Here is a 25,000-nt window from a genome sequence, read left to right as displayed (position 1 = left end):
CAGCTGGGTGACCTCTTTGGGTTACTGCCTTTAACATTCCAAAGGAATGCCAGATAATTATGGAGTATCTGTTTTCAGGTTTGGTCATGGGGTTACGATATCTGCAGGTCAAAATATCACCATGCTGGGTAGACTTATACCAAATGGTGCCTTTCCCAGGCTGAATTAAAGCAACAGTTTTTGCATCCAACAGGTTTTGGTATCGTATTCAAATTCATTTTGATGTTATATGGTCATGTGAAGGACAGACCCTTCCAGGATATGCAACATGTAGTTCTATGTTCAGGCTGTAAATTTAAGAAAAGCTTTGACAGCATGACATTTCCCACTATATCACTAAAAGACACCAGTTGGCATGGTGGCAAGCTTTTATCAGCTGGACTGTTGATGGGTTTTGCATGCCTATCAGGTAGTTAGCTCGCTAGTTTCAGACCAAAACTCCGTACTGCTGCATTAAAAGTAATTTCCTCACCCTCAAAAGTAGTTGAGTATCTGGAGTCAGCAGAAGAGTTTCCGAGCCTACTCTCTGAACTACCCTCGAAGACCTACTTAGACCAGCCCTGCGGGAAAATGCCCTTTTATGCTGGCCCAAACTGTGAGTTGACCAACATTTAGTAAAAAGAACACCCTCAGGAGTTTGTACTGTGAAAATGGGGTGTCTAAGAGTGTATTACCCTGGACCAAGAGTGGGGTTTTAGGGGCACTCTGCTGGTGCCATTGTATGCATGCTGCCATATTTTCTTAATTCTTCATCCCTTATCTGACATCAGAGGGCATTCAGTCATCACTTCTTCACCTCTTCATTATTTTCAGATTGGCAGCTAATTTCTGACAATAATTGTTATTCTTATTATTGTTAATAATAATAAAAATAATTATAATAATATTATCTATGGGCTCTGTAAAGCGCCTTTGGGGCCGCACTTTGCCCAGGTCTGCCCTATAGCCTTTCCAGGATGCACTATGACTACCTCTGTAACACAACCTGGTACACTATGACTACCCCTGTAACCCCCACAACCTGGTACACTATGACTACCTCTGTAACACAACCTGGTGCACTCCTAGAATCCTTCACACCAATTGACCTCACTGAACTCACTTCCCTGATCTCGTCATCTAAATCACCAAGGTGCCTACTACTAGACCCCACCCCTACAAAAGTACTGAAACACGCACTGCTCACTGCCTTGAGACACTACTTAAAGTAATGAACAAATCACTAATTTTAGGATACGTTCCACAATCCTTCCAAATAGCAGTGATCAAACCATCTCTCAAAAATCCTAACCGTGATCCTGATAACCTGGCTAACTATGGGCCTATATCCAACCTCCCTTTCTTGTCAAAAATACTTGAAAAATAATAGCAAAGCAACTCACTTCTCTGCATCTTGGAGGGATAGGACTTTTCTGATATTGGCAATATTGCATAGATGGAAAATGATGTCTTTGAGACCTGTTTTATGTGTGAGTAGAGTAGGTCTTGGTTTATAATTATATCGAGATCTTTTGTGCTGGTGTTGGATGTTAATGAGATGCCATCAAGTGTGGGTATGGTCATTCTCAATTATTTAGGGCCTACAGCATAATCTCAATTTTATTTGAACTAAGGAGCTGGAAGTTGTTAGTCATCCATGCTTTTACATCTTTCAAGCAAGCTTCTATCTTGGGTAGTACCCTACCTACCCTCGTAATAGTAACCTTAAGGGCACATATACCCTTTAAGCTGTTCTACAATGCTTGAATGCTCCCTCCCCATCATGTACATTAACCATATGTATGCTAGCATGCTTCTCCTGATACATGTACAAATTAATCTGCCATGTTTCAGATTGTCTGGTCTCCCCTTCTCCTGCCTCCCCTTCTGTGATGAGCCTGGCTCTTACAGTGCCCTCCACAATTATTGGCACCCCTAGTGAATATGAGCAAAACAGGCTATAAAAAAATATGTCTTTGCTGTTTATCCTCTTGGTCTTTCACTCAAAATATTCACACAAATCTTACCTTTTCATTGAAGTAAAACTATTGAAAGAAAAAAAAACTGTTGACATTAAATAAATAAATAAATATTGAATAATTTCAACAGTTTTTTTTTCTTTCAATAATTTTGCTTCAATGAAAAGGTAAGATTTTTGTGAATATTTTGAGTGAAAGACCAAGAGGATAAACAGCAAAGACATATTTTTTTTATAGCCTGTTTTGCTCATATTCACTAGGGGTGCCAATAATTGTGGAGGGCACTGTAGGTGCTGTGATTAGGGTGCAGTGTTATTACCCAGAGAACTGACTGGAACTGAGACTAGGTGGGGAGACTGCTCTTCATCTCTCTTTACCACGTAGGAGCTACTGGAAACAGACAGTTAATAATTAGCCTGTGCATACATACTGTGTCCACATCAGGTATTAATTTACCTTTGGACTAAACCAAATATGAGGTTACCGGAGGGATTGGAGATGGCTGTTCTCCTTCATACATTTTTTTACTGTGAAATTGGGCACAACTGCGTGTTGTCATCGGTTACTTGTCATGGGAAGGGATGCTCTCCAGCATCTTAACTGGGCCTCAGGAATCAGTCAGGTCACCACACACACACACAAAGACAGACATCCACAGGTTCGTCCTGTTGGCCTAATTACTAGTCAAAGGTGAAGTTAAAGTGCCGGAATGGCAGTGCTGCCTCAGTGTCCTCAAGCAGATAATAATATGTGTACTTGTCACATTATTTGTGGGGGAAAGTGTGGCAAGGACGTCGGTTTAATCGTCCTTGAATATGGGGTTAGTAAATGTGTTCATCTGTGCAACAGGGTCTTTTATGCTGTAGGCTACTGATCTTTTTTCCAAAAGGAAGATGACCTAGTCATTCGTGCATGTGTTCAATGGCCGGAGTTGTGTGGTTAGGATTGCCGTTGGTGTATGTTTTGGTCAGTGCCGGGTGTCGTCCAGAAGGTACCTTCCCAGATGAGTTCTCCGCTTTTGCCACGTTTGAGGAACTTGAACCAGAAGTTTTCTATAAACGGCGGCTTGAGCTGCACTTCGCAGACCCAGAGGAAAGGCTCGCGCGTGGAGAGTACGATGCGTGCGGCTGTCATCGCCACGGCTTTGCCGGAGTCCCAATGTCCCATCTCCTCTCGCGAACCCACCATCAGCACTTCAATGTCGGTGCGTTCGGGAGTTAAAATGACACCAAACCGAAACAACATCGCTGTGGTGAGGTGTTTGGTCTTCTGGTGGCCCTAACCGATATGTAACCTTGTTAGATGTTAGCGCACTAGCCTCGGCAACTATTCAGTTGTGCGTCCTTTCCAGCCTTATCAGATGTAGGCTGGTCTAAAAGGGTAGAGTGCATTAGTTCACCTCTGACATTTACCGTCTGAAATGGTTGAGATCTTACACTGTGCAACTAGCAGTGCTTTTGCATTTACGGTACACAGCATGCTGTCTTACAACTGATACATGGTTTACACGGCAGTTCAGTAGAGTGTGAAGAGTCTGTTTTCTTTAAAACTTCGACCTCGAGAAGGAGATTATTCGGCAATAGACGAAAAAATGTTTTAACTGCAAAGTTCCGTTTGGAGAATGAGAACGGGCTACGGATGTTGACAGTGGCACACATCTGACCACCAACATTCATCACGATAGCAAACAAAGGTTCGATTTGTACACTACCATCCCACGGCACGGAGGACTGCCTGCAACCGAAGGCATATTTTAATAGCCTACTAGGTTTGCCATGCAATCTTGAACAAGTCGGTCCTATGTTATTGAAAGTGTAAGTTATCCCATACAAGATAAAAAAAAGACCGTACCGGTTGCGTCAGCCTAACCTCTCGGGTTTTCCTTGCCATCTGAAACGGTATAGCATCTATCATGGTAGCCTAGTTTTTTTAATGTTGTCGTTTCAGAGGCACATACCAAGACTCTCCTTCGATAAAACGTTTGTATTGTTATTGTTACAGGCTACGAGTCCTCCGGTGTTTGTGCCAGAAGTTCTTTAAAACAGTCAATAATGAAGTCTCCGAGGCTGAATTTGGACCTTGGCCAGAACTCCTTTTTGTCCCTCTACAGCTCTGTTCGTGTTTTATTCATTCACCGCTCTTTTACTTTAGACCAATTTGCTTCAAAGATACCCCATTCGCACCTGAAATTGTACTTAATACCAGAAAGCTAATTAATAAAAACATGTTGCAACTTTTCGTAATTTGAAATACATTAATGGACTGGAATATTCTTTGGGTATTATTATAGCATGAATCTCTCTCTCTCACGGACTGTTGAGCAGGCCCTTTAGATTCAACTTGCTCGTTACAGGAGTTTATACACAGATAATTAATTAAATTGCATGTTGTTACCAAGCTAACGATGCATGAGCGCCATGATATTATTCCATAATTCTCAGATAAGTTTGAAATGTTTAACTGTGTAAAAGATCTAGCCATGACTAAAGCATTCCTCAGCTTCACTGTTGCCCGTGTTTTTCTGTGAGTACCTCCACTCAAGTACATGATCATTGTCCATTCAGATAGCAGACAGCTGGATCAGGTCTTAGCAAACCAGGCCCATATTTGGGCCACATTCACATCAAAGGATGAAGTTATTCATTAATGTTCATTTCAATATTCATAATTACTGTAACTGAGTAATATTAAACAATAACAAAATACAATAGTTTTGTCACACAAACGCGACACAGAGCAGAGTTATTTCTTTCAAGCATTTATTTTTTATTTTTTTAACATTTCCATGTACTTTGGGATGCGTGAAGTCTAGTACATACAAATGTTACACCCAGGAATTCCTGGTATTAGCAAGTGCGAATGCCACATCCTGTTGCCTGAATACTTTACCTGTAATTTCAAAACTGTCCAGCAGAGGGCAGCATCTACTCAAACGACGCCCTATGACATAGTATGTCAGAATGGTTTTCGGGCCTCATCAGAATGGTTCATGAAGGGAACTATAGTCACATCACCATGCCACAGTTAGCTTATGGGTTAAGGCTTTCTAATAACGCACATTGTAGCCCTTTGAAAATCAACAGGTGCGAGTTGTATTGGTAAACATTGCATGCTACAGACACCCAAAAGAAAGAAAGATAATTTTTTCTTGATGGACATCTAGACCCCCTTTTTTAATCATAAACACTGAAAACGAAGAGGGAATGTGTGTTTTTTTTTTTTTTTTTTAAAGCATAGAACAACACCGAGTATCCCATCATGCTCTGCATGTCACTCAATTCTGTGTTGTTCCCTCTGCTCCTCATGCTCATGAATTATTCAGTGTTCCAAAAGCAGTCCTTTGACTAATGTGACGTCATGTCTTTTCTTCCGTGTCCCTCTCTGGAGTATCAAAGATCCTCATCAGGTCCAACGCTGACAGCAGGAAACCAACATGCTTCCACGACGGTTAAGACACTTTTGTGCAGCTCAAAACAAGCAGCGGGTGCAGCAAGTGATTATAGTTAAAGTGCTTCCACCAAACCACACACACACACGTGCAAACACACACACACACACTCTTAGGGCTCGCTCTATGTTAATGCGCTCAGCATCAAAAGCTATCTTCCAAGTACCAAAAGAGGGGAAAGATAGAGGAACAAAGAAAGAATGACAAGAAAGAGGGAAAGAGACAGAGAGGGGAAAAAGTGCAGCAGTGGTAGTGGTGATATAGCAGACTGGCCCATCCTGAGAGCTGGGATGCAGCAGTTATGCGCACACACAAACACACACATACACACACACACAAACACACACACAAACACACACACAGTGCACTCTTGAATTTGAATTAGTGCACACACATGTAAACCTCAGACTCACTCACTTAAGCCATCCATAATTAAGGCTTTTCTCCAACCATAGCTAACTGAAGTGCGCGCGCACACACACACACATTGTTTCTTGCCTACTCATCTACACCCCCAATAAGGGCTTTCCATTGGTGCAAGAGAATGAAATAATGTGTGTGTGCCTCTCCCCATGGGGAGGCACGCCCCAACAGGCTTCAGGCGCTCTAGCTCCGGTGTGCCGTTCATGCAGGGAAGAGCTCTGGCCTCTAGGGGGTGCTCTACCTGGTTCCACGGGCAGCACTGCAGGTGATTGGACAGGCTTGGGGCGTCGACCAAATACCAGGATTCCACGCAGCTGTAGGCAGTGCTGAAACGCCACACCTGTTGGTGGACACACACACACACACACACACACACACACACACACACACACACACACACACACACACACACACACACACACACTGTGTATTTTTATGTCCTGGGTTGTTTGTCCGTTTCAGGTCATTCTGGACCCCTTTTGTCCTGTATGTAGATGTTGCTATAAGGTGCAAAGTATAAGTAAGTATTGCAAGCAAACTTAATGCAACTGCGTTCCTATACTGAACAACTCATTGCTTTGCACTTTGATGATGTTTTTATGTCTATTTTTTGGGGGGGTTTTAGATAATTCAGGGTATTTTAACCTTGTAAATTAATAGTATTAGGTTAGATGACATTTAGTTTAGGTTAAGTACATTAACACATTACTGCATATGCAAGAAACCAAATCTGACTTAAACACGTTCTGCAATGACTGGATGCCTAAACTGACTCCACCCACCCCCCTTCTTACCTTGTCCTGAACCTTCCACCTGCGGATGCCACAGCCACCATCACCACCACCACTGCTGCTGCTGCTGCCGCCATCGTCGTTGTCATGACAACACCTTTCCCAGCGCAGCAGCACCATGCCCCGTGCGCGCAGCAGGCTGGCACACACCTCCCTCATCCTGCACGACGCCAGCGCCAGCTGGTTGAGGCTGAAGCCATCCAGGTAGCCCAGCAGGTGGCGCTGCAGTTCCAGGGGCAGGGAGCTGAGCCGGTCCAGGCCCTGGGGGTCAGGGGTCACGGCAGGGGGCGCGGGGAGCAGTCCAAAGGCCCCCAGGCGGGCATCGTAGACGAGGTGGGCGCCGTGCGGGGTGGAGAGCTGGCGCTGGGTGACAGGGCAGCCGTAGGCAGAGAGAGGGCAGGCGCGCTCCAGCAGGTCCAGGTCGGCGTGGACGTTACGGCTGTGCCACAGAAACTCATCGCGGCGGAACAGCTGCCCACAAGCGCCATGGGGTTCACCGTAGCGCTGGCATGGGCTGGAGGACACTGGGGTGCCAGTTTGAGAGCCTACAGTGGGTGGCATTTGGGAGGGCATCTCAGGGGTGGTGGAAGTGAGGGGTACCGGGGCACAGGATGCTTCGCCTAATGATGCTTCCATGATTTCAGTTACTTTGGTGATTGGTTGAGCGGGGAACCATCCCAGGTAGTCGGCTGCGGAGCACCCTTCCATTCCTTGGTTCTGGGTTGGCCCGATGCCATGATTGACAGGCGTGTCGGCAAATCGGGCGCTGAGCTCTGGAGGGAGGAAGCGGTGCAGCAGCTGAAGTCTGGCCTCGCGGTCGTAACATGGAGGGAAGGCGTCCAGATCGCTCAGCGGCTGACTCAGAGGGGACTCATCTTCCCACGATGCACTGCCCTCACTAGCAGACTGGCCTGCACAGCGGCCCTCGCTCCCGCCTTCTTTGGTCTCAGCTCTGTCTGATTGGGCGAGGTGGTTCTCCGTCTTCGCAGCAGCTGATGTAATTGGGTGCCTGGTTGAAGCAGCTTCGGCAACGCTTCGCTCCAGATCTTCACTTACACCATTGGTGATGTTGTTGCAGAGAACAACATTGGGTATGTTCTTGATTCTCTTGTGAAGTGTATCTTCTAGGCTATCCTTGCCATTAAGACCTGGATTAACACTATACAAGTTTGCATTTTGTGTCTGAATATTTGACACTTGTGTGTAGGTAGTGTGTGTAAGGGGGGGATTTGTATTCATGGTGTATGCATCAGTGCTGTGAATACTGGCAGTCTGTGTGTCTGTGGAATGTTTGTCAGGCATGTCTGCGGTGAAAGAGAGTGTGTGTGCGCTCACGGGGTGTATGCTCGGAAAGTGTGTGTGTCTGCATCGCACCACGCTGGCCGGGCAGATGGCGAGGTGCTGTGCCACTCGGGCTCGGGGCATGGACAGCGGGCACCCATAGGACTGGCTGGGGCAGGGCACGGGCTCCAGCGGGCACAGGAGACGGTGCTCAGAGCCCTTGCAGCTGTGGAACGCCGCCCCGCATGCCAGTGAACAGGAAGTGACCTCACAGGAAGTGCCATGGTGGGCTGGCTCCAGGCAGTGGAGGTTTACGCACGTAGAGCAGTGGGGATGGAGTGTTGTTGCCATGGTGAAGGGTGCTTCAGACATAAACATAAACACATACACACACAAACACATGATACCATGATATGTATTGAAAAATATGTGTAAAAACAATCACAAAAGACCCACACTAGACTGGGGGGGTTTGGGAGGGGGAGGGTTGTTCTAAACCCTAGTGGAGTCCCTGCTGGGTGTAATCTGACACATAATGTATTCTAAGTATGTTGAAGACGAACGCTTTTCGGCCCGAGCCCATCTTCAGCGTCTAACCGTGAATTCAAACAGGGAGCAGTGAGAGAGTGAACGTGGCCAGAAGTCATTCATTTCCTATGTGAACCAGCACCTCTCGCCGGTGAACAGCGGCATGTATGGCTGTAACCTACAGCCTGAAGTGAGGGTACTAATAGGATGTATGCACACATACACACTCACATATATCCATGCATATAAATAACCTAATAACCATAGCAACCATCATCACCATCACCCTCCCCACCACTCTCATTATCAATAACAACCACTGCTATCCTCACCAGCATCATCGATGAAACACGTGTCCAGCTGACGTCAACCTGCTGCTTTAGACTCTGAAGATGGCTTAGTGTCAGTCTTCGGCATACTTCTAATAAATGTAAAAAGAGTTTCGACATTTGCGATTTTCTATTTATTACTGTGTGGTCTCCTATTTCGCACCCTAAGATTCAGGTTAATTAGAATTGAGCGCACCTGTTCTCGTGTGATCTGACACATCCCTGAATTTGGTCAAGCCTGAACGAAATAAGCAGGCAAAGAACGGAAATAATACATTAACTAATGTATGTTTGTCGTGTATCGTCATTCACTTGCAGTATAATCGAGAAGACCTTGCTCACTGATGTCAAACCCGTAAACAGTCAGGGAGGGAGGGAGCTTGCCTGCCCTGTAGTATACATTGTGCTAACTGAGTTATTTACCTGTTGCATGACGAAGCACAATACAAGAGCACCATACATTTACACAGAAGCAACAATGGTCAAAGTGACAAAGGGGAACCCTAATCTCCTGTACTACGTAGACTACATAAGTAGCCTAATTGCAGATCACTACGTGGATCTGTACCTTGAGCCGTCCCAAAACAAACTACTTTGAGAGGCGCACCTTTACGCTGAGTTCCACTTCTCGCTCAGTTTCCTGGTGTGGGTTGGTCACATTAGCTTCAGTTTGGTCCACTCAGACACTCGGGGGAGTACTTCTTGAAAAGATGCCCATTCACTCCTTGTTTGGTGCTCACTTTATCCTGTTGTTTTCCAACATCTCCCATCCTGATGCTGCTCACCGCTCTCTGCACTGAGACGCAAGTATATGTCGTCACCATCACGCACAAACGTTGGTGCGTCGTTTTTGACGCTTAAAGGTACAGCGTCGAGATTGAAGACATCGTGCTTTCCCGTGAATAGCATACCATGGCAGACGCATTTTATTCTTTCTCATAGGCCTATTGAATAGGCTATTAATCTATTAATGAATGAAAAGGATAAGTATGAATGATTTGAGGACGTTGACGTTGTTTGTTGTAGATACATATTTATAACATATATTTATAATGTTTATAAAAAACTATTCCATAAAAGGAACAGCAATTAGAAATAAAATATTTAAAAACAGTTAGATTTTCAATATGTTAGGGATAATGTATAGTCCGGCAGTCATTATTGACAAATTAATCCCGACGAACAGCCGTATAATAATTTTGCGGCACGCAGCTCCTGAACTGTACAGCATGGTATAGCATTCAAAGTTATAGTTTAAATAAACTAGAAAAAAACTATACATGTGTAAATATAAAATGAAGTACAAAAGTTACAGCAGTGTGGAGAACAGCACAAAGTTAAAGTTCATCAAAGGTTTGTTTGTTGATATTCGCTACAGTAAAAAGCATTGGGAACACAATTGCCATACAATCAAATTGTGCCCAAGCAAGACGAATTGAAACTCGTCAATTTTACCACTTATATAGATGAGATGTGTGTGTGTGTGATAGATAGATGGATACTTTATTAATCCCGAGGGAAATTTAGAAATGTGTTTGTGTTTGTGTGCGTTTGCGCGCCTGTGAATGTGTGTGTGTGTGTGTGTGTGTGAGAGAGAGAGAGCTTGATGGACGAGTGAGTTCCAGCAGTTTTCGGCTTGACAAACTCTCCAGAGTGAAGGTGAGTTCCCCTGGGCACGGGAATTGACAAATGAGGGGCGAAAGCCGCTATCTCTTCCCATCACAAGAACTGAGAGGGCCCATCCATTTTCCTCAGCGAGCCTCCAGTCTTCAAGGCGAGTTCCTGAAGAAGAGACTCCCTGTGGATCAATGACATCTCAGGTTTTGTATGTTTGTGCTTGGACAAAAGAAGCAGGTGTGCGCTGTTATGGTAAACGTTTGACATTTTTGCAGAAAGAAAAAGCTTCAAAGACTATGGAAATATGACGTTTACATAAGTGTGTTTCACCAGGATCAGCATCTTGCCCCCAGGAATGCTGCCCGGCGAGGGGACGCGGTTCGGTGACGGTCTCGGCCCATCAGCATTGCTGTCACGCTGGATTTGGATCAATACCGCCACCGCTGCCCGGAGGCGGCAGAAATGTCATGACTACTCGACTCCGAATAGTTTATTTGCGGTCGGGAGTGGTGGGCCCTTACTCACGCGTCACCCGATCTTCCTGCCGCGGGAGAAAAGCACATCTGCTATGGGTCTGAGCGTGGGCAAGCTGCGGTGCGCTCCGGTCACTGAGCGTAAGCACAAACACACACACACACACACACACACACACACACACACACACACACGCTATCTCGCTCACTCTCTCTCTCTCTCTGTCACACACACACAGTCTGTACTTCATAAAAGTAGAAATCGTTGGAGCCTATAGTTATGTCCAGGGATGGATTAACGAACGGGCCTACCGGGCCCAGGCCCAGGGGCCCATGAGCTCAGGGGGCCCCTAAGCCAGAGCCTCTGCATGAAGTCGCTGTTATGTATCTCTTATTTGTGGTTGAAAAAGGTGTATTTTGTTCATTTGCTAATGGCTTTAATTGAGTGTTTCTGTGCTGTGTTAGAAAATGTGCATGTGCACCAGGGGCGTAACTATAGACAATGCAGCCAGCGTGGAAGGTTCGTGGGCAAAGCAAACCCTGCTTTCTAAATTTTTTCGAAGGTCAAAATGTCGTTAGTTTACTGCCACAGTGATCAAGGATCATTTATTTTATGGATAAACATATTTCCCTTATGCTATATATTCCCTCAAAATGGCAAACTTGTCTCTGTCATGGTTTTCATAATTATTAGGGGGAAATCGTCAGTAGCAATCTATAACACAAGTATATGCTTATCGTGCATACACTATAGAAACTATTAAAAAGCCGATTAAATTAAATTAATAATCTCTTATTTAATTAGTTATTTTTGTCATATACAGATATGCAATGATGATTGCTGGGTACTTTGTATCTTGTTCGCCAATGTCAAGTCTCTATTTGATCATGTGACGAGACGATACGATATAGCTCGTTTTGGCGCAGAATCTGAACGTCAAGACCTACAAGCTGACTGAGCACAGTACGGTACACTTGCCGAACGACGCCTTTCAAACATAAAAGTGGTAATGCATGATTTGCTCTTTCAATAGACAGGATAGCCAGCCCATTCAGCCTCTCCTGCCCCATGCTGCTCAGGTAGGTCTTAATCAGTTTCAATTTGGAAAATAATCACTCGGCTGTTGCCCTGTCACACGTAATGTCAGAAACAATAGCAGGGCAGTGCACCGAAGGTGGATGTTACGGAGTAAACTTTGACCTGTTTACTTTCCCAATACAATAGCCAAAGTATCTCATTCGACCGTTAAATCCAACACATAGTTGGTAAAATATATGTATACGCCTAATGGTGTTTGTGTGTGCGTGCGTGTTTTGCGAGCGCACAATATTTTTTTTTCGCGAATGGGGGGGGGCCTTTAACATGTCCAGGCCCAGGGGCCCGTGGTTTCTTAATCCGTCCATGGTTATGTCTCAGTGCTTTCACCACTTTTGGTGAAAGACAACGTGTGCTTCTGCACCGCCTCCATAATGCTAAAGGTTGACTAATACACCAATAGGTGTCTATGGCCACAGATGTATCCGTTATGATCCAGCAGTTCTCAATCGTGCTCTGCATGTTGCCAGCATTTCCCTGATTCAACACAAATAAACGCATCCAATCCAAGTAATCAAGAGCATATCAAATTCAGTGCCACTTATTGGTTGAAATGTTTCGTGCAGTGTGTGTGTGTGGGGGGGGGGGGGGGGGGGGGGGTGTAACTGGTGTATGTGTGTGTGCCTGGTTGGTATATCTATTATGGGGCGCCGTTTGTAAAATGTTGCACGTTCGAAAATCCTGCTCAGTTTTGCTACATTTAGCATTTTCATATGGAACAAAAAGCAGGACAATATTCGAATGTCACTTTTTCAAGCATTTAGAGAGAAATTCATGTAAATTCATGCGATAACTTTTCCAAGGATATTTTTTGGCAGTAACACAAAGTTGTTGAATAATATAAATGTTTCATCTAAATGTAAATGTTAAATATAAATGTAAATGTTAAATGTAAATGTAAATGTTAAATATAAACGTAAATGTTCAATGTTATATATAAATGTTAAATGTAAATGTTAAATGTAAATGCTAAATGTTAAATGTAAATGTTAAATGTAAATGTTAAATGTAAATGTAAATGTAAATGTTAAATGTAAATGTAAATGTTAAATGTTCAGTCTACATGTCAGATTTGAAGACTGAACCTTACAATATTTACGGTAATTGGCTTTCATAGTTTTCACGTCACGTCAGAATTACCAGCTTGCGGGCAAGAAAATACACTCCACAGCTGTCTACCACTGGAATTTATACTGGAACTGACCATCTTTCATCCAAGATTATTTAATATATCCGCTTTAAAATTGTCTGACATAGGTAGTAAAATGCCAGACAGTTGTTGCTCGGTTGGCTGTTCAAATCGGCGAGGAGACAAGCCCGGCTGTTTCCAGCTGATTGTAGACGTCTTCTGGGTCAACTTTTCTCAGGCGGGCAGTAAACTAGCCTTCTTTTTGGAGCTTGCAATAAAAGCATTAACCCTGTTTTGGTCGCCTCATTCATCAGAATAACTACCTAAAACGGGAATAGATCAAGAAATAAAGTCAAGAAACAAAGCATCAACACGATTAAAATTGGATTACCCGGTTTCTGCTCTGAGATTGCGACAAGTACCTAAGCAACTAGGCTAAGCTACTGTATTTTGTCATCCAACTGGTAATACTACAATGCCAGTAGAAAATACTTGGGAAGATAATTTCAGTTGTCATTCGCCAGACCAGGTGGTTGTACTTGTGTTAACCAGGAAATTGTGTAAAATGATAAAGAACAGTGTTGGGTAGGCTAAAGGTTGCTAGCTAACAGCATGTAGCTCGCTAGCTGGTAGCTAGCTATTAAATGGCAATCATCTTTGCTCTGATAATGAAGATGTTTTCACCTTCCAGACGACATCGTTATTAACCCATCCCCTTCTGAAAATTAAATTACTATCTGTGCTTTTGGTAGGCTTTCAGTTTTTGAGGTGTGTAGGTGGACGGATTTTCTATTAGATATATGTAAATATCTCCAAACTGGAGCTCAGGCAGGGACTTCTACGACGTTACAGAAATACAAATATCAGCGGGTGCAGTAAAGGGATCACAGGTTCCCAAAATGTAATTTTTTTCTAGATATCTCTGTCTGGCTATTGTGGTATGATCTGTGTTTGATGGCGATCGTAATTGAGTAGGTTGCACTGCTCGACGATGTCCACTGTTGGTCGACACATTTTGCCCGCAAGGTATCCCTGGTAGTGTTACTGAAAGCTATGAATTACCGTAAATATTCTAATGTTCTGTCGTCAAGTCTGACATGTAGACTGAACATTTACATTTAACATTTACATTTAGCATTTGATATTTGTATTTACATTTAACATTTACATTTAACACTTATATTTAACATTTATATATAACATCGAACATTTACGTTTATATTTAACATTTACATTTACATTTAACATTTACATTTATATTTAACATTTACATTTAACATTTAACATTAACATTTAGATGAAATATTTATATTATTTAACAACTTTGTGTTACTGCCAAAAAATATCCTTGGAAAAGTTATTGCATGAATTTACATGAATTTCTCTCTAAATGCTTGAAAAAGTGACATTCGAATATTGTCGTGCTTTTTGTTCCATATGAAAATGCTAAATGTAGCAAAACTGAGCAGGATTTTCGAACGTGCAACATTTTACAAACGGCGCCCCATAATCTATAGGCTAGAAACATTTGTGCGTGTGGATCATAACCACAAGACCACTACACAAAATAATGAAATCGTTTTCTTTTTTAACAAAGGAGATTTCAATAATGACGCGACACATCCGCATTATTTCCTTAACCAGTCAATTAACATCCGTATAGATTCACGCTTCACAGGAAATCGGTCAAAGAATAATCATTATCAATCGATTTCCGCTTGAACTGTCCGATAGCCAACTATCACATTTTGGATTGTTTTTTTGTGCACTAACAGCATTCCACCGGCAGGCTGCAGTGTAGACACGCTTTAATGGGCGAACTTTCATGGCACAGTAGAACTGAATGGTGAATGGCGCTCAGTTTACATTCGAATGCAGTGCGCTGAAAGCATTCAAGTCAGATGTCTTGTACTGAAAATTTCCTTTTGTGTTTTTTTCAACACAGACCACCATCAAATGGCCTCTCATTGGTGGTCTACTCAACAGCAACTAATGGACTTTAATAGTACCAATGAGCCTACTCTATTAGGCCTTACTTGGATATAACGGTCCATTCAAGACATGTAGATTCTGAAAATATGTAGAGCTTAGTCGTATTTGTCTGTGCTGTCAAGGATAATATGCCAGTTTTATGGATGTTCCCAGAGCAGAGCTTGAAAGCAGTCAGTGAGTTGAACTGAGCTTGCACTGTTGATGGCTACTTGGTTCGCTCTCTCTCGCCTAGTCTCGCTGTGATTCCGACAGTCTTTCAGTTCTGGCGATCTCAAGGTCAAAGATTCATCACTGACTTTGAATTCGCGCCCTTATCTGTGGAAGCGTGTGCGCCACTAAACCATGAAATCCCTGAGACAAGAAGACTACTTAAAACGAAGCGATGCTGTAGGCTATCATTAACATAACGTCTTTTGGCACCCATGTCTAATCTCTATGTGTGTGTGTGTGTGTATGTGAGTGTGTCAGAGAGAGTGACTTTGTGAGGGGGAGGGGAAGAGAAAGCAAGATGGAGAGCATGACACTTATTCTCATTCTCCGCTCGCAGATGTCTAACTGTCAAGAACCATCAGGTGTTTTTTCCACCATTGGTTTGTCCTCCGTCTCACTCGCGGCATTCCCTCTCCCTCCCCCGCTCCATGCTTCTCTCTCTCACACACACACACACATTCCGCGGGGTGCTTGTCAGGAAAACGTGTCCTCGCTCTCGCCAGGTTGTCGATGTATTTATTGTTTCCCCGCACGCCCACCTAGAACCCTCTGAGCGACCCCCCCCCCCCCCCCCCCTCCTCCGTACCGCATACCACCACCCCCACCTCGCCCACCACAGCCGGGTATGATCCTGTACGTCACAAGTGCAGATCTCCCCGTCTGTTAGTCGAAAGGCGAGAGGAATAAAGGAATCCCAGTACTGAATAATGAGCCATCACTCTGCTGCCAGACAGCAATTCAGTCACGGATGTGTCATGTAATGAAACGGACATCCTTTATCATGGAAAGTGATGGAGATCATTTCCAAACACTGTTAATGACTTAAGAATACAATAATCAAGTGCCTTGTATTAATATATTCCTTGTATGAATCATGTGCTTATGAAAGCAGGAACATGGCTTTTCTGTGTTTCTGCGTGTGTGTAATTTAGATTATACGGTGCCACTTAATGTACAAGAGCATGTTTAGACCAGAGGTGATAAGAAGGGTCGAAGTCGAACTGTGCTTCTTCCGACCTTGTGCAAAACTGCCATCCTTACAAGACAGGGAGCCTCGGACGTCAGAAATCCACCACGTGGTTATCCGTGCTGAACGCTCAATTTCTGTCTATATAAACCTTGTGCAATGTGTTTATCATTGCTTCACTTTCAGCCTTGTGCTGGGAGTGAGCCCGATTGCAATTGTTGTTTGTCTAATAAATATACTTATATGCAGCTCCGGAGTCCTGAGGTAACTAGGGTGAATTTTCACCTATCAGAAAGCTGGCCATGTTAGTGTGTGCTTGGCCATGAATCCTGTCCCCTGTTTCTATTTCAATGGCATTGCGCACAAACCCAAACAAGTTCAATCAAGTCAAAATATTTGAGGAACCTGTTTACCTTAAACCATTTAATTTATTAACCCAATCAATTTAAGCAAGGATAATTATTTGTTCTGAGTACAAGCAACTCAAGTATGCTTGTATAACAGCTTTTCAATTTTGTTCATTGTACTTAAAACTATGGAGTATTTTGCAAAAATATCTAGCATTTGTAACACTTAAAGGTAAAGGTATTTAGCAGACGTTTCTATGCAATGCCACCTACAGTGACACGTTGCTGCAGTTGGGAATCGGACCCTGGTCGTCCGCTTAGAGGGGTCTCAACGCTTATCACTGCTGCAGTTGGGAATCGGACCCTGGTCGTCCGCTTAGAGGGGTCTCAACTCTTATCACTGCTGCAGGTGGGAATCGGACCCTGGTCGTCCGCTTAGAGGGGTCTCAACTCTTATCACTGCTGCAGTTGGGAATCGGACCCTGGTCGTCCGCTTAGAGGGGTCTCAACTCTTATCACTGCTGCAGGTGGGAATCGGACCCTGGTCGTCCGCTTAGAGGGGTCGCAGCGCAAATCACTGTCCCACCATGCCTTGCAAAGAGATGTTAGTACAACATCATTTAGTACAACTCCCTTATATGTATCTAGATCATAAAAATCATATCACTTCAGTTTAATTTGTTCAGAAGAATGGGAAGTAGCAGATAGCATATAGAACTTCTGCTATCAACTGGGAAGATGTAGTTATAGGTGTAATTATAGTTATAGGTGTAGTTGTAGTTATAGTTATAGTTATAGTTATATGTGTAGTTGTAGTTGTCGTTGTAGTTATAGTTAAGGTATTAAGGAGATGCTTTTCTTCAAAGTGACTTACATTTTAAAGTAGAACCATCAGTTATAACAACAACAATAATAATAATATTATGACCAAAACTATGATTATAAAGTATGGCTCAAACAAATTAACTAATTACATTTATTTTTTATTTTTTTTAAAGGTGAGTATTTAAACGCTTTTTGAATGTACCCAGGCAGTCACTGGAATGGACAGCACTTTGTAGGTCATTCCACCACAGAAGCACCAGGAGCAAAAAGAGTCTTGACTACGACTACGAAGCAAAGACAACAGACGCTCATCAGAGGAGCAAAGTGGTCAAGAGGATTAGAGCTGAACCGTCGCATTTAAATAGGCAGGTGCCGATCCAGTGGCTGTCCTCTAGGCGAGGGTGAGAGATTTCAATTTAATTCTAGCAGCTACAGGGAGCCAGTGAAGGGTGACCGGCAGAGGAGTTACATGTGTCCTCTTCGGTCGATCAAAGAGGTTGTGGCCAATGAAGATGAACCAAGTTGGATGTTCATATTTGGGATAACCAGATTGGCTGGGAAGACCTGGAGCTCAGTTTTCAAAAGTACAGTTGAGTATCAACCGCATTAAAAGTGACAAGAGAACACATAGGAACGGATGATCTCACCTAAGGACGTGGTGTAAATAGAAAACAGGAGGGGTCCAAGTACCGAACCCTGGGGTAAAATAATGGAGAGGTGGTGAGATTTTGACGCTTGTTCCTGCCAAGACACACTGAATGAACGTCCACTGAGATACAATTAAAACCAACTGTGTGCTTTGCCCCCGGATTCCCAGTTTGGACAGCGCAGAGAGGAGGATGTCGTGGTTCACTGTGTTCAAGGCTGCTGACAGGTCTTGTAAAATCAGAATTGATGACTGAGCAGAGGCTTTTGCTACTCCCAGTGCTTCAGTCACAGATAAAAGAGCAGTTTCGGTAGAATGACCCCTCTTAAAACCAGACTGCTTAGGGTCTAGCAAATGATTCTGAAACAGGAAATCTGAAATGTATTTGAAGACATCCTTTTCAATAATTTTGGACAAAAAAGGAAGAATGGAAACAGAGGTATAATTCTTCACTTCAGGTTGGTTAAGACATGGATGGACGACAAAGTTAGTACATTTATAGGTGTGCTAATAAATACTAAATGACATACTAATTCGGTTTACATTAAGAGCTCAAGATAATCATACAATTTGTTAGATAGCTCCCTTAAATATTGTCAATGGACCTCTCCATAATAACAATGTCCATACTCTGAAAAGCCCACTGAAGAGTTAACCAGTTGTTTTGCAATGCATGCACAGATCTTGAGGTGCCAGAATTAACAGTTATAAGGGAATGAAACATTAGAACAAGGGGCATTTACCCATAATCCCTAGAACCAGGAACTCATCAGCCTAACTCTCCACTGCAATATAAAGGATTCAATGGTTCCTTTGCAAATACAGAAAAAAACATTCTGCATTAAATGTATTTAATTATAATGTGGGACTGTGTTTCCATGTGAACTAAATGTGTTAATTCACAGCACTTCCCTTTCAGTCTAAAAAATGTATTAACATCCTTCAGTAAAACAAACATGTTGACAAACAGGCACCCATGGAACAGGGTCTTATGTTACTGCATTGACAATATTGTAATTCCACAACACAAAGAGACTGAAAATGTTCTGCTTCAGATATGAAATGCATGTTTATTATTTCAGAGAAGAACACCATGATGGCCAAATGACAACTTGCTTATTATAAATACCCGATATATTCGTGGTGGGAATAAAGTACAGATGTCAAAGCACAGCATAAAGACACAACCTATGGAAGTCTAGTGGTATTCTAATGCAACTAAACCCATATGAAGACGGTTGGAAAGACTAATACCCACGTTTAATTATTTCAATGTTCTTACAAAGGATCATGGGGAAAACTATGAACACAATAACGATATTAACAAAACAGTTTACCATTTAAACAATTATTTTTTTAGTTGGATTAAATAAATGGTAATGAGTAACTTTATTTGGTTTGAGTATTAAGTTATGTTGATTTATTTACTCTGTTAAGATTGACTGTTAGGACCTACAGTGTGACAGCTGTCAGTTCAGAGAAGGATTTTATGTCCTGTCATTTCTTTCACGAGTTAGATGCATAAAACGATTTATTTTATTTTCCAACTCAGTCGCTTCATCTTCTCTTACTATATCTGATAGAAGAGCGCACGGCTTCAAGAATTGCTCATAAGAAATGTTTTTGACAAGCGTGATATGGGACGGATTCAAACACATTCCAGTCCAGGCGTCCCTCTGTGTACTGTTCCGCTGTTTCGATTTTCTGTTGTATCCGGTTTAAAACAAACTGATGACCAAAACGCTGAAGTCACTTGCACGACCACCAGCGAGGAAGCGGCGGGCTGTGAGAACCTCAGGCTCTCTGGCTCTACTCCCTCCCGCGCACCCTCTCAGTGGATGTGTGCGTGTGTGTGTGCACAGATGTGTGTGTCTTTGTGCTCTAGATAGACAATTCTCACCAGCAGAGCTCCACATCCGTTGGGGTATCTGCCTGTTAAGAGTTTTTGTGACCCGATAGAGTGATGTAGGGGGGAGGGGGCTCTTACGAGAGAGAGAGAGAGAGAGAGAGAACGAGAGATTGAGAGAGTGATTTAGTTCAAACTCCAGTATGCCTGTCGAAGAGTACGAGTACGTGAAAGCAGCGGTTGGCGATGTTTCAACTAGTCAGGTACGTTAGTTCCATTCTATATTCTTTCAGCACATTGGAAGAGTTTTTGTGGCGGTTGTAAGTCATGGTCCCCTGCAGGTCCGAGCAGATGTGTTACATCCCGGAGATGCAGGTGATTTGAATAAGTCCGGCGCGAGATCGTTGTAGGCTATTGCTGGAGTGATGTACCTCAATAGCTTTCTGCATGAGTGTGAATGGTGGTAATGTGCGCCAGTTTTTCTTCACGTCCAGGTAACGTGGTAATTGGACTCCTCAGACGAGATAACCGTGTCTGAGCAACGAGAACCGTGGTGCACAAGCCTTTTTGGGAGCTGTTAGACCGCGCGGTTGTCCTCGGCGGGTTATTCCCTGCCACTTGGACAAACGTGGGGTGTACATCGTTCACAAACGTGAGTCATGTAGTATTCATGTCTGACGACGTTGCTCCGGCATTGTTTGACCACTAAACTTAGAGCGCCGGACACACACTTGCAAATCACCGAGGCTGCGTAGCGGGGAAGGAGAGACTGGAATGGTAGGGGGGCTATTCGCTGTCCACGGTACTGAAACGTCCTCCGGGGTGTCTCGACGGTTCTTCACGCAACGGGGGTACGCCACTCAGTGACTCGTTTCAAATTCACTCCGTTTAACCTCGGCATCACATGCACAAGTTAGGCTCACTTGCAGAGGTTTCCGGACAAGAGCATTCACATGGCAACAGACCAGCACATGAAAACAATGCCCAGAGCGCGGTGTGTGTGCTGGAGCGCGAACCAGGCAGGCGACTTTGTTTTCTGCTGCCTCTCCGGTCATGTAACCCTTCAGACTAGACTCGCGCAAGGACGGAGATAGGGACGTGTGAAACTGCTTTCTATTGTCACTGAATTTGTTTTTAAGGAGCATTGTTGTGTGAGGAAATAATCTGTTTTAGATGGCAATGGATATTCAAGCCACTGGAATGAAATAAGAGAAATGTAAGCTGTGTGTGTGTGTGTGTGTGTGTGTGTGTGTGTGTGTGTGTGTGTGTGTGTCTATTTGTAAGTTTTCCCTCTGTTCTCTCTTTTCCTCTCTGCAGGTGCCAGTGGTGGATGCATTCCAGTCGAGTTGAGTCATGGTCTCCATGTTAAGCCACGCTCTGCTTCTTCCTTTTCCTCCTCTTCTTCCTCTTTGTGCTACCGCCGCGTGCCGCTGATCATTCTCCCTCCCCCCCCCCCCCCCGTTGGCACGAGCGGGCTGCCGGCGATGGCCGCACAGCTGGCACCACACACGCAAGGTGCAACATGGCATGCCTAAAGATGCCAACCCGCTCTCCACTGCCTGCCCCCACCCCCACCTCCCCGAACCCCACCTCCCCCAACTCTGCCCAGTACCCCAAGTCTGTCCGTGCTGATTCCTCCGCCTTCGCCCATCAGACCAGAGCCCCTCGGCAGGCTCCCTCTGGTAGCACCCCTGCCCATGCCAGACCCTGGGTTGCCAGCTTGCGTTTCACCATGCTGCCCTTCCCAGCACGTGCCCACTGTGCCAGCCCTGCTGCCCGGGCACGGGTCTCCGCTGCCAGTCTCTCCTCGGCCGCCCTCTTCTTCTCCTCCCCCCACTTCTTCCTCCTAGTCCTCCTCTTCCTCGGTGGACTGCTGCCCTCATCGGCGGCGTCTGGCGTGCGGGAGCGCTCGGCGGCCGTGCCGCGTGCGGTGGCCCGCTCAGTGGCGCGCATGGACGGTGACGTGATCATCGGTGCGCTCTTCTCCGTGCACCACCAGCCGTCGGCGGATGCCGTGGCGGAGCGCCAGTGCGGCGAGGTGCGCGAGCAGTACGGCATCCAGCGCGTGGAGGCAATGTTCCACGCCCTGGACCGCATCAACGCCGACCCGGCGCTGCTGCCCAACATCACGCTGGGCTGCGAGATCCGCGACTCCTGCTGGCATTCGTCCGTGGCGCTCGAGCAGAGCATCGAGTTCATCCGCGACTCGCTCATCTCCATCCGAGAGGACGACCAGCTGCTCCAGCTCCAACAGCAGCAGGCAGGAGGAGTGCCGGTCAAGTTGTGTGTGGACGGACCTGGAGCTGGAGGCGGAGGTGCAGGTGCAGGAAACGCTGAGAAGAAGAGGCCCATCGCTGGGGTGATCGGCCCGGGCTCCAGCTCGGTGGCCATCCAGGTGCAGAACCTCCTGCAGCTCTTCAACATCCCGCAGATCGCCTACAGCGCCACCAGCACTGACCTGAGCGATAAGGCACTCTTTAAGTACTTCCTGCGGGTCGTGCCCTCTGACGTGCTCCAGGCCCGTGCCATGCTGGATATAGTCAAGCGCTACAACTGGACCTATGTGTCGGCCGTGCACACCGAAGGTAAGCAACCCCTGATGCACACACAGGTGAACATATCACACACACACACACACACACACACACACACACACACACACACACACACACACACACACACACACACGTACAGGTCAACATCATACTAAAGCTCCAGCATACTGTGTCTGGATGTGCACACAAAGCTTTTCCACATGCTTGTTGTTCACATGGATACATTGATGGACACAAAATATGTATTACACACCTGTAGACACAAATGCTTATCACACACACACACAGACACACAGACACACACACAGACACACACACACATACACACACACACAGTAAGAATAAAGCCAGTATGATAGCTCAGCTTTCATTCAGTCAGGGAAATGTGAAACATCACTTATTCCCACAATCAGGCAATCATGGACCAAATGAGCATGAGATCATTGAGCATGAGCAAATGGCAGATTAGTGCTGTGGGTTAAACTGTGCAAGTGCACACACATACCTACTCAGAGAGAGAGAGAGAGAGAGAGAGAGAGAGAGAAAGAGTGTGTGTGTGTGAGAGAGAGAGAGAGCAAGAGAAAGAAAGAGAGAGAGAGAGAGTGTGTGTGTGTGTGTGTGTGAGAGAGAGAGAGAGAGAGAAAGAGTGTGTGTGTGTGTGAGAGAGAGAGAGAGAGAGAGAGAGAGAAAGAGTGTGTGTGAGAGAGAGAGAGAGAGAGAGAGATGGACTGAAAGAGAGACTTCCCCTGAAGCCATGGTAACATGAAGGTTTTACTGAGCTGTACTTGGGATCATTAGCTTGTGACTGAGCTCATTACATGTGGGTGTGTGCACATCAGTGTGTGTGTGTACATGTATAGATGTGTTTTTTTCCCTTGAGGCTAATATCAATATTGATGTATTTGGGTCAAAGTTGCTAATGGCTCAACTATTTGACTAACTGTAATTTGCATGTCTACATGAGTGGAAATCTTTCTGGAATGGCCCTTGGGTGTCATGAAGAAAATGCAGTGGTGTACAAAAACTACCATAAAAACATGCATGAACCTTTACAAGACACCATTATCATTAGGATGTAAAGCGCTTATTGTGTAAAACAAATGGCCATCCTGTTGGTCATCAGAGTCTCAGAGGTGAAACCATCAGTGAATATTCAGTGCTGGGGAGACTGACTACAGAATGACACTGAGCTTCAGTTCACTCAAGATTCCATCACTGCAATAATAGTGCTATCGACCCAAGGAATCAGCATCACACCAGAGGTTACAGTGTGTGTCTGCAGAAGGCTAATGTGTGTGTATGTTTCTGTGTGTGTGTGTGTGTGTGTGTGTGTATGTGTGTTTTCCTGAATGTGTGTGCATGCATCAGTGGGAATCCCATACATTCTACCCACACTGGGAATAATGGGCTGGGCGGTAAGCACATACAAGCACGCGCACACACACACACACACACACACATACACACACACACACACACACACACATTTACACAGCAAAATAGATAGAGACCGAAAGAAAGTAAGAATGAGATAGAGAGTGAGTGAGACAAAGACTTCGAGAGAGAGAGAGAGAGAGAGAGAGAGAGAGAGAAAAGCAAGAGAGAGGCAGAGAAACAGGAATGACATTAACCAGCTCTGCCAACACAGCCACCATTAACGAGTGAGTTTTTATTGAAAGAGTCCCTGAGTACATCATTATATAAAAACAGCCATCTGCTGCTCAAGCTGAAGAAGAAAAAGTCATCACACACACACACACACACACACACACACACACACTGCAGTAGAACCACAGTGCAGTACATAGCAGGCAACCACTGCTGATGAACCACTGCTGATAAATAGAGTCAGATGTCGTATAAGGAAGTAATTAATGGACAAATCTCTCTCTCTCTCTCTCTCTCTCTCTATCTCTCCTGCTATTTCACTCTTTCACTCTCTCCGTCTCTCTCCCAGTTCCTCTCTCTCACGCACTCTCGCTCAACTCTCATGTCCCTTGTTAATGTTTAATTTAATGCTAATTCCATTGCATTCAAATATAACAAGCCAAACTCCATCTCCTGTGGTATTTGAGCACACCTTAATTAATAATTTCTTCCATATGATTAAATGAGGGAATGAATAGGTCCCTGCTCTATCTCTGTCCCTCTTCCTCTTCCTCTTCCTCTCTCTCTCTCTGTCTCTGTTGGTCTTCTCATCTTTCTCTGTCTGTTCGTCTGTTTCTATCAGTTTCTCTATCATTGAGTCTCTGTCTGAGTGTCTTTCTTTCTTTCTCTCTCTCCCTCTGTCTCTCTGCCTGTCTGCCTGTCTAACTCTCTCTCTCTCTCTGTCCATCTCCCATCCATCTCTGTCTTTAATTCGTTCTATGTATAAACCTTGGTGTGTTATGAATCTGAGGTCAGGCTGCATTTGTTAAATTTAGCGACGCTATGTTTTTGGAGGCTCCTGCGGGTTTAGCCCGAAGCCTTTTGTCCGACAGCTGCCTTTGATTGACACATGATGTTGATTGTCAGCTGGCATTGATTGACATGTTGTTGG

General features: G+C 44.6%; 3 protein-coding genes across 6 annotated transcripts in view; 1 reads left to right on the top strand and 2 right to left on the bottom strand.

Moving 5' to 3' along the window:
- epm2a (EPM2A glucan phosphatase, laforin) overlaps positions 1-3,513 on the bottom strand; it is a 24,291-nt gene extending 20,778 nt beyond the window's left edge. Inside the window, exon 1 of the mRNA XM_012824714.3 lies at positions 2,954-3,513. Coding sequence (XP_012680168.1) covers positions 2,954-3,203 — 250 coding nt within the window. The 5' untranslated portion in view covers positions 3,204-3,513. The remainder of the gene's footprint in view (positions 1-2,953) is intronic.
- Positions 3,514-4,703: 1,190 nt separating this feature from the next.
- LOC105897706 lies at positions 4,704-9,569 on the bottom strand. Of its 3 annotated transcripts, XM_031582015.1 has the most exons (5): positions 9,366-9,569; positions 8,955-8,996; positions 8,762-8,850; positions 6,624-8,263; positions 4,704-6,169 (listed from the first exon to the last, which is right to left on the bottom strand). In XM_031582015.1, the coding sequence occupies exons 4-5, from the start codon at positions 8,250-8,252 to the stop codon at positions 5,909-5,911; spliced, it is 1,890 nt and encodes a 629-aa protein (XP_031437875.1). In that variant the 5' UTR covers positions 8,253-8,263; positions 8,762-8,850; positions 8,955-8,996; positions 9,366-9,569; the 3' UTR covers positions 4,704-5,908. The 3 variants fall into 3 exon arrangements, with proteins under 3 accessions (XP_031437875.1, XP_031437874.1, XP_031437873.1); XM_031582014.1 differs by lacking the exon at positions 8,955-8,996; XM_031582013.1 differs by lacking the exons at positions 8,762-8,850; positions 8,955-8,996.
- Positions 9,570-21,353: 11,784 nt separating this feature from the next.
- Positions 21,354-25,000, top strand: part of LOC105897707 (metabotropic glutamate receptor 1) — a 27,905-nt gene continuing 24,258 nt past the window's right edge. For both annotated transcript variants that reach the window (XM_031582007.2, XM_031582008.2), the window contains exon 1: positions 21,354-22,491. In XM_031582007.2, coding sequence (XP_031437867.2) covers positions 21,429-22,491 — 1,063 coding nt within the window. In that variant the 5' untranslated portion in view covers positions 21,354-21,428. The remainder of the gene's footprint in view (positions 22,492-25,000) is intronic.

Source organism: Clupea harengus, chromosome 15 (genome assembly GCF_900700415.2).
Source record: "Clupea harengus chromosome 15, Ch_v2.0.2, whole genome shotgun sequence".
Classification (NCBI taxonomy): Eukaryota; Metazoa; Chordata; class Actinopteri; order Clupeiformes; family Clupeidae; genus Clupea; species Clupea harengus.
Note: the sequence above shows the minus strand (reverse complement) of the source record. Positions and strands in the feature narration are given on the sequence as shown.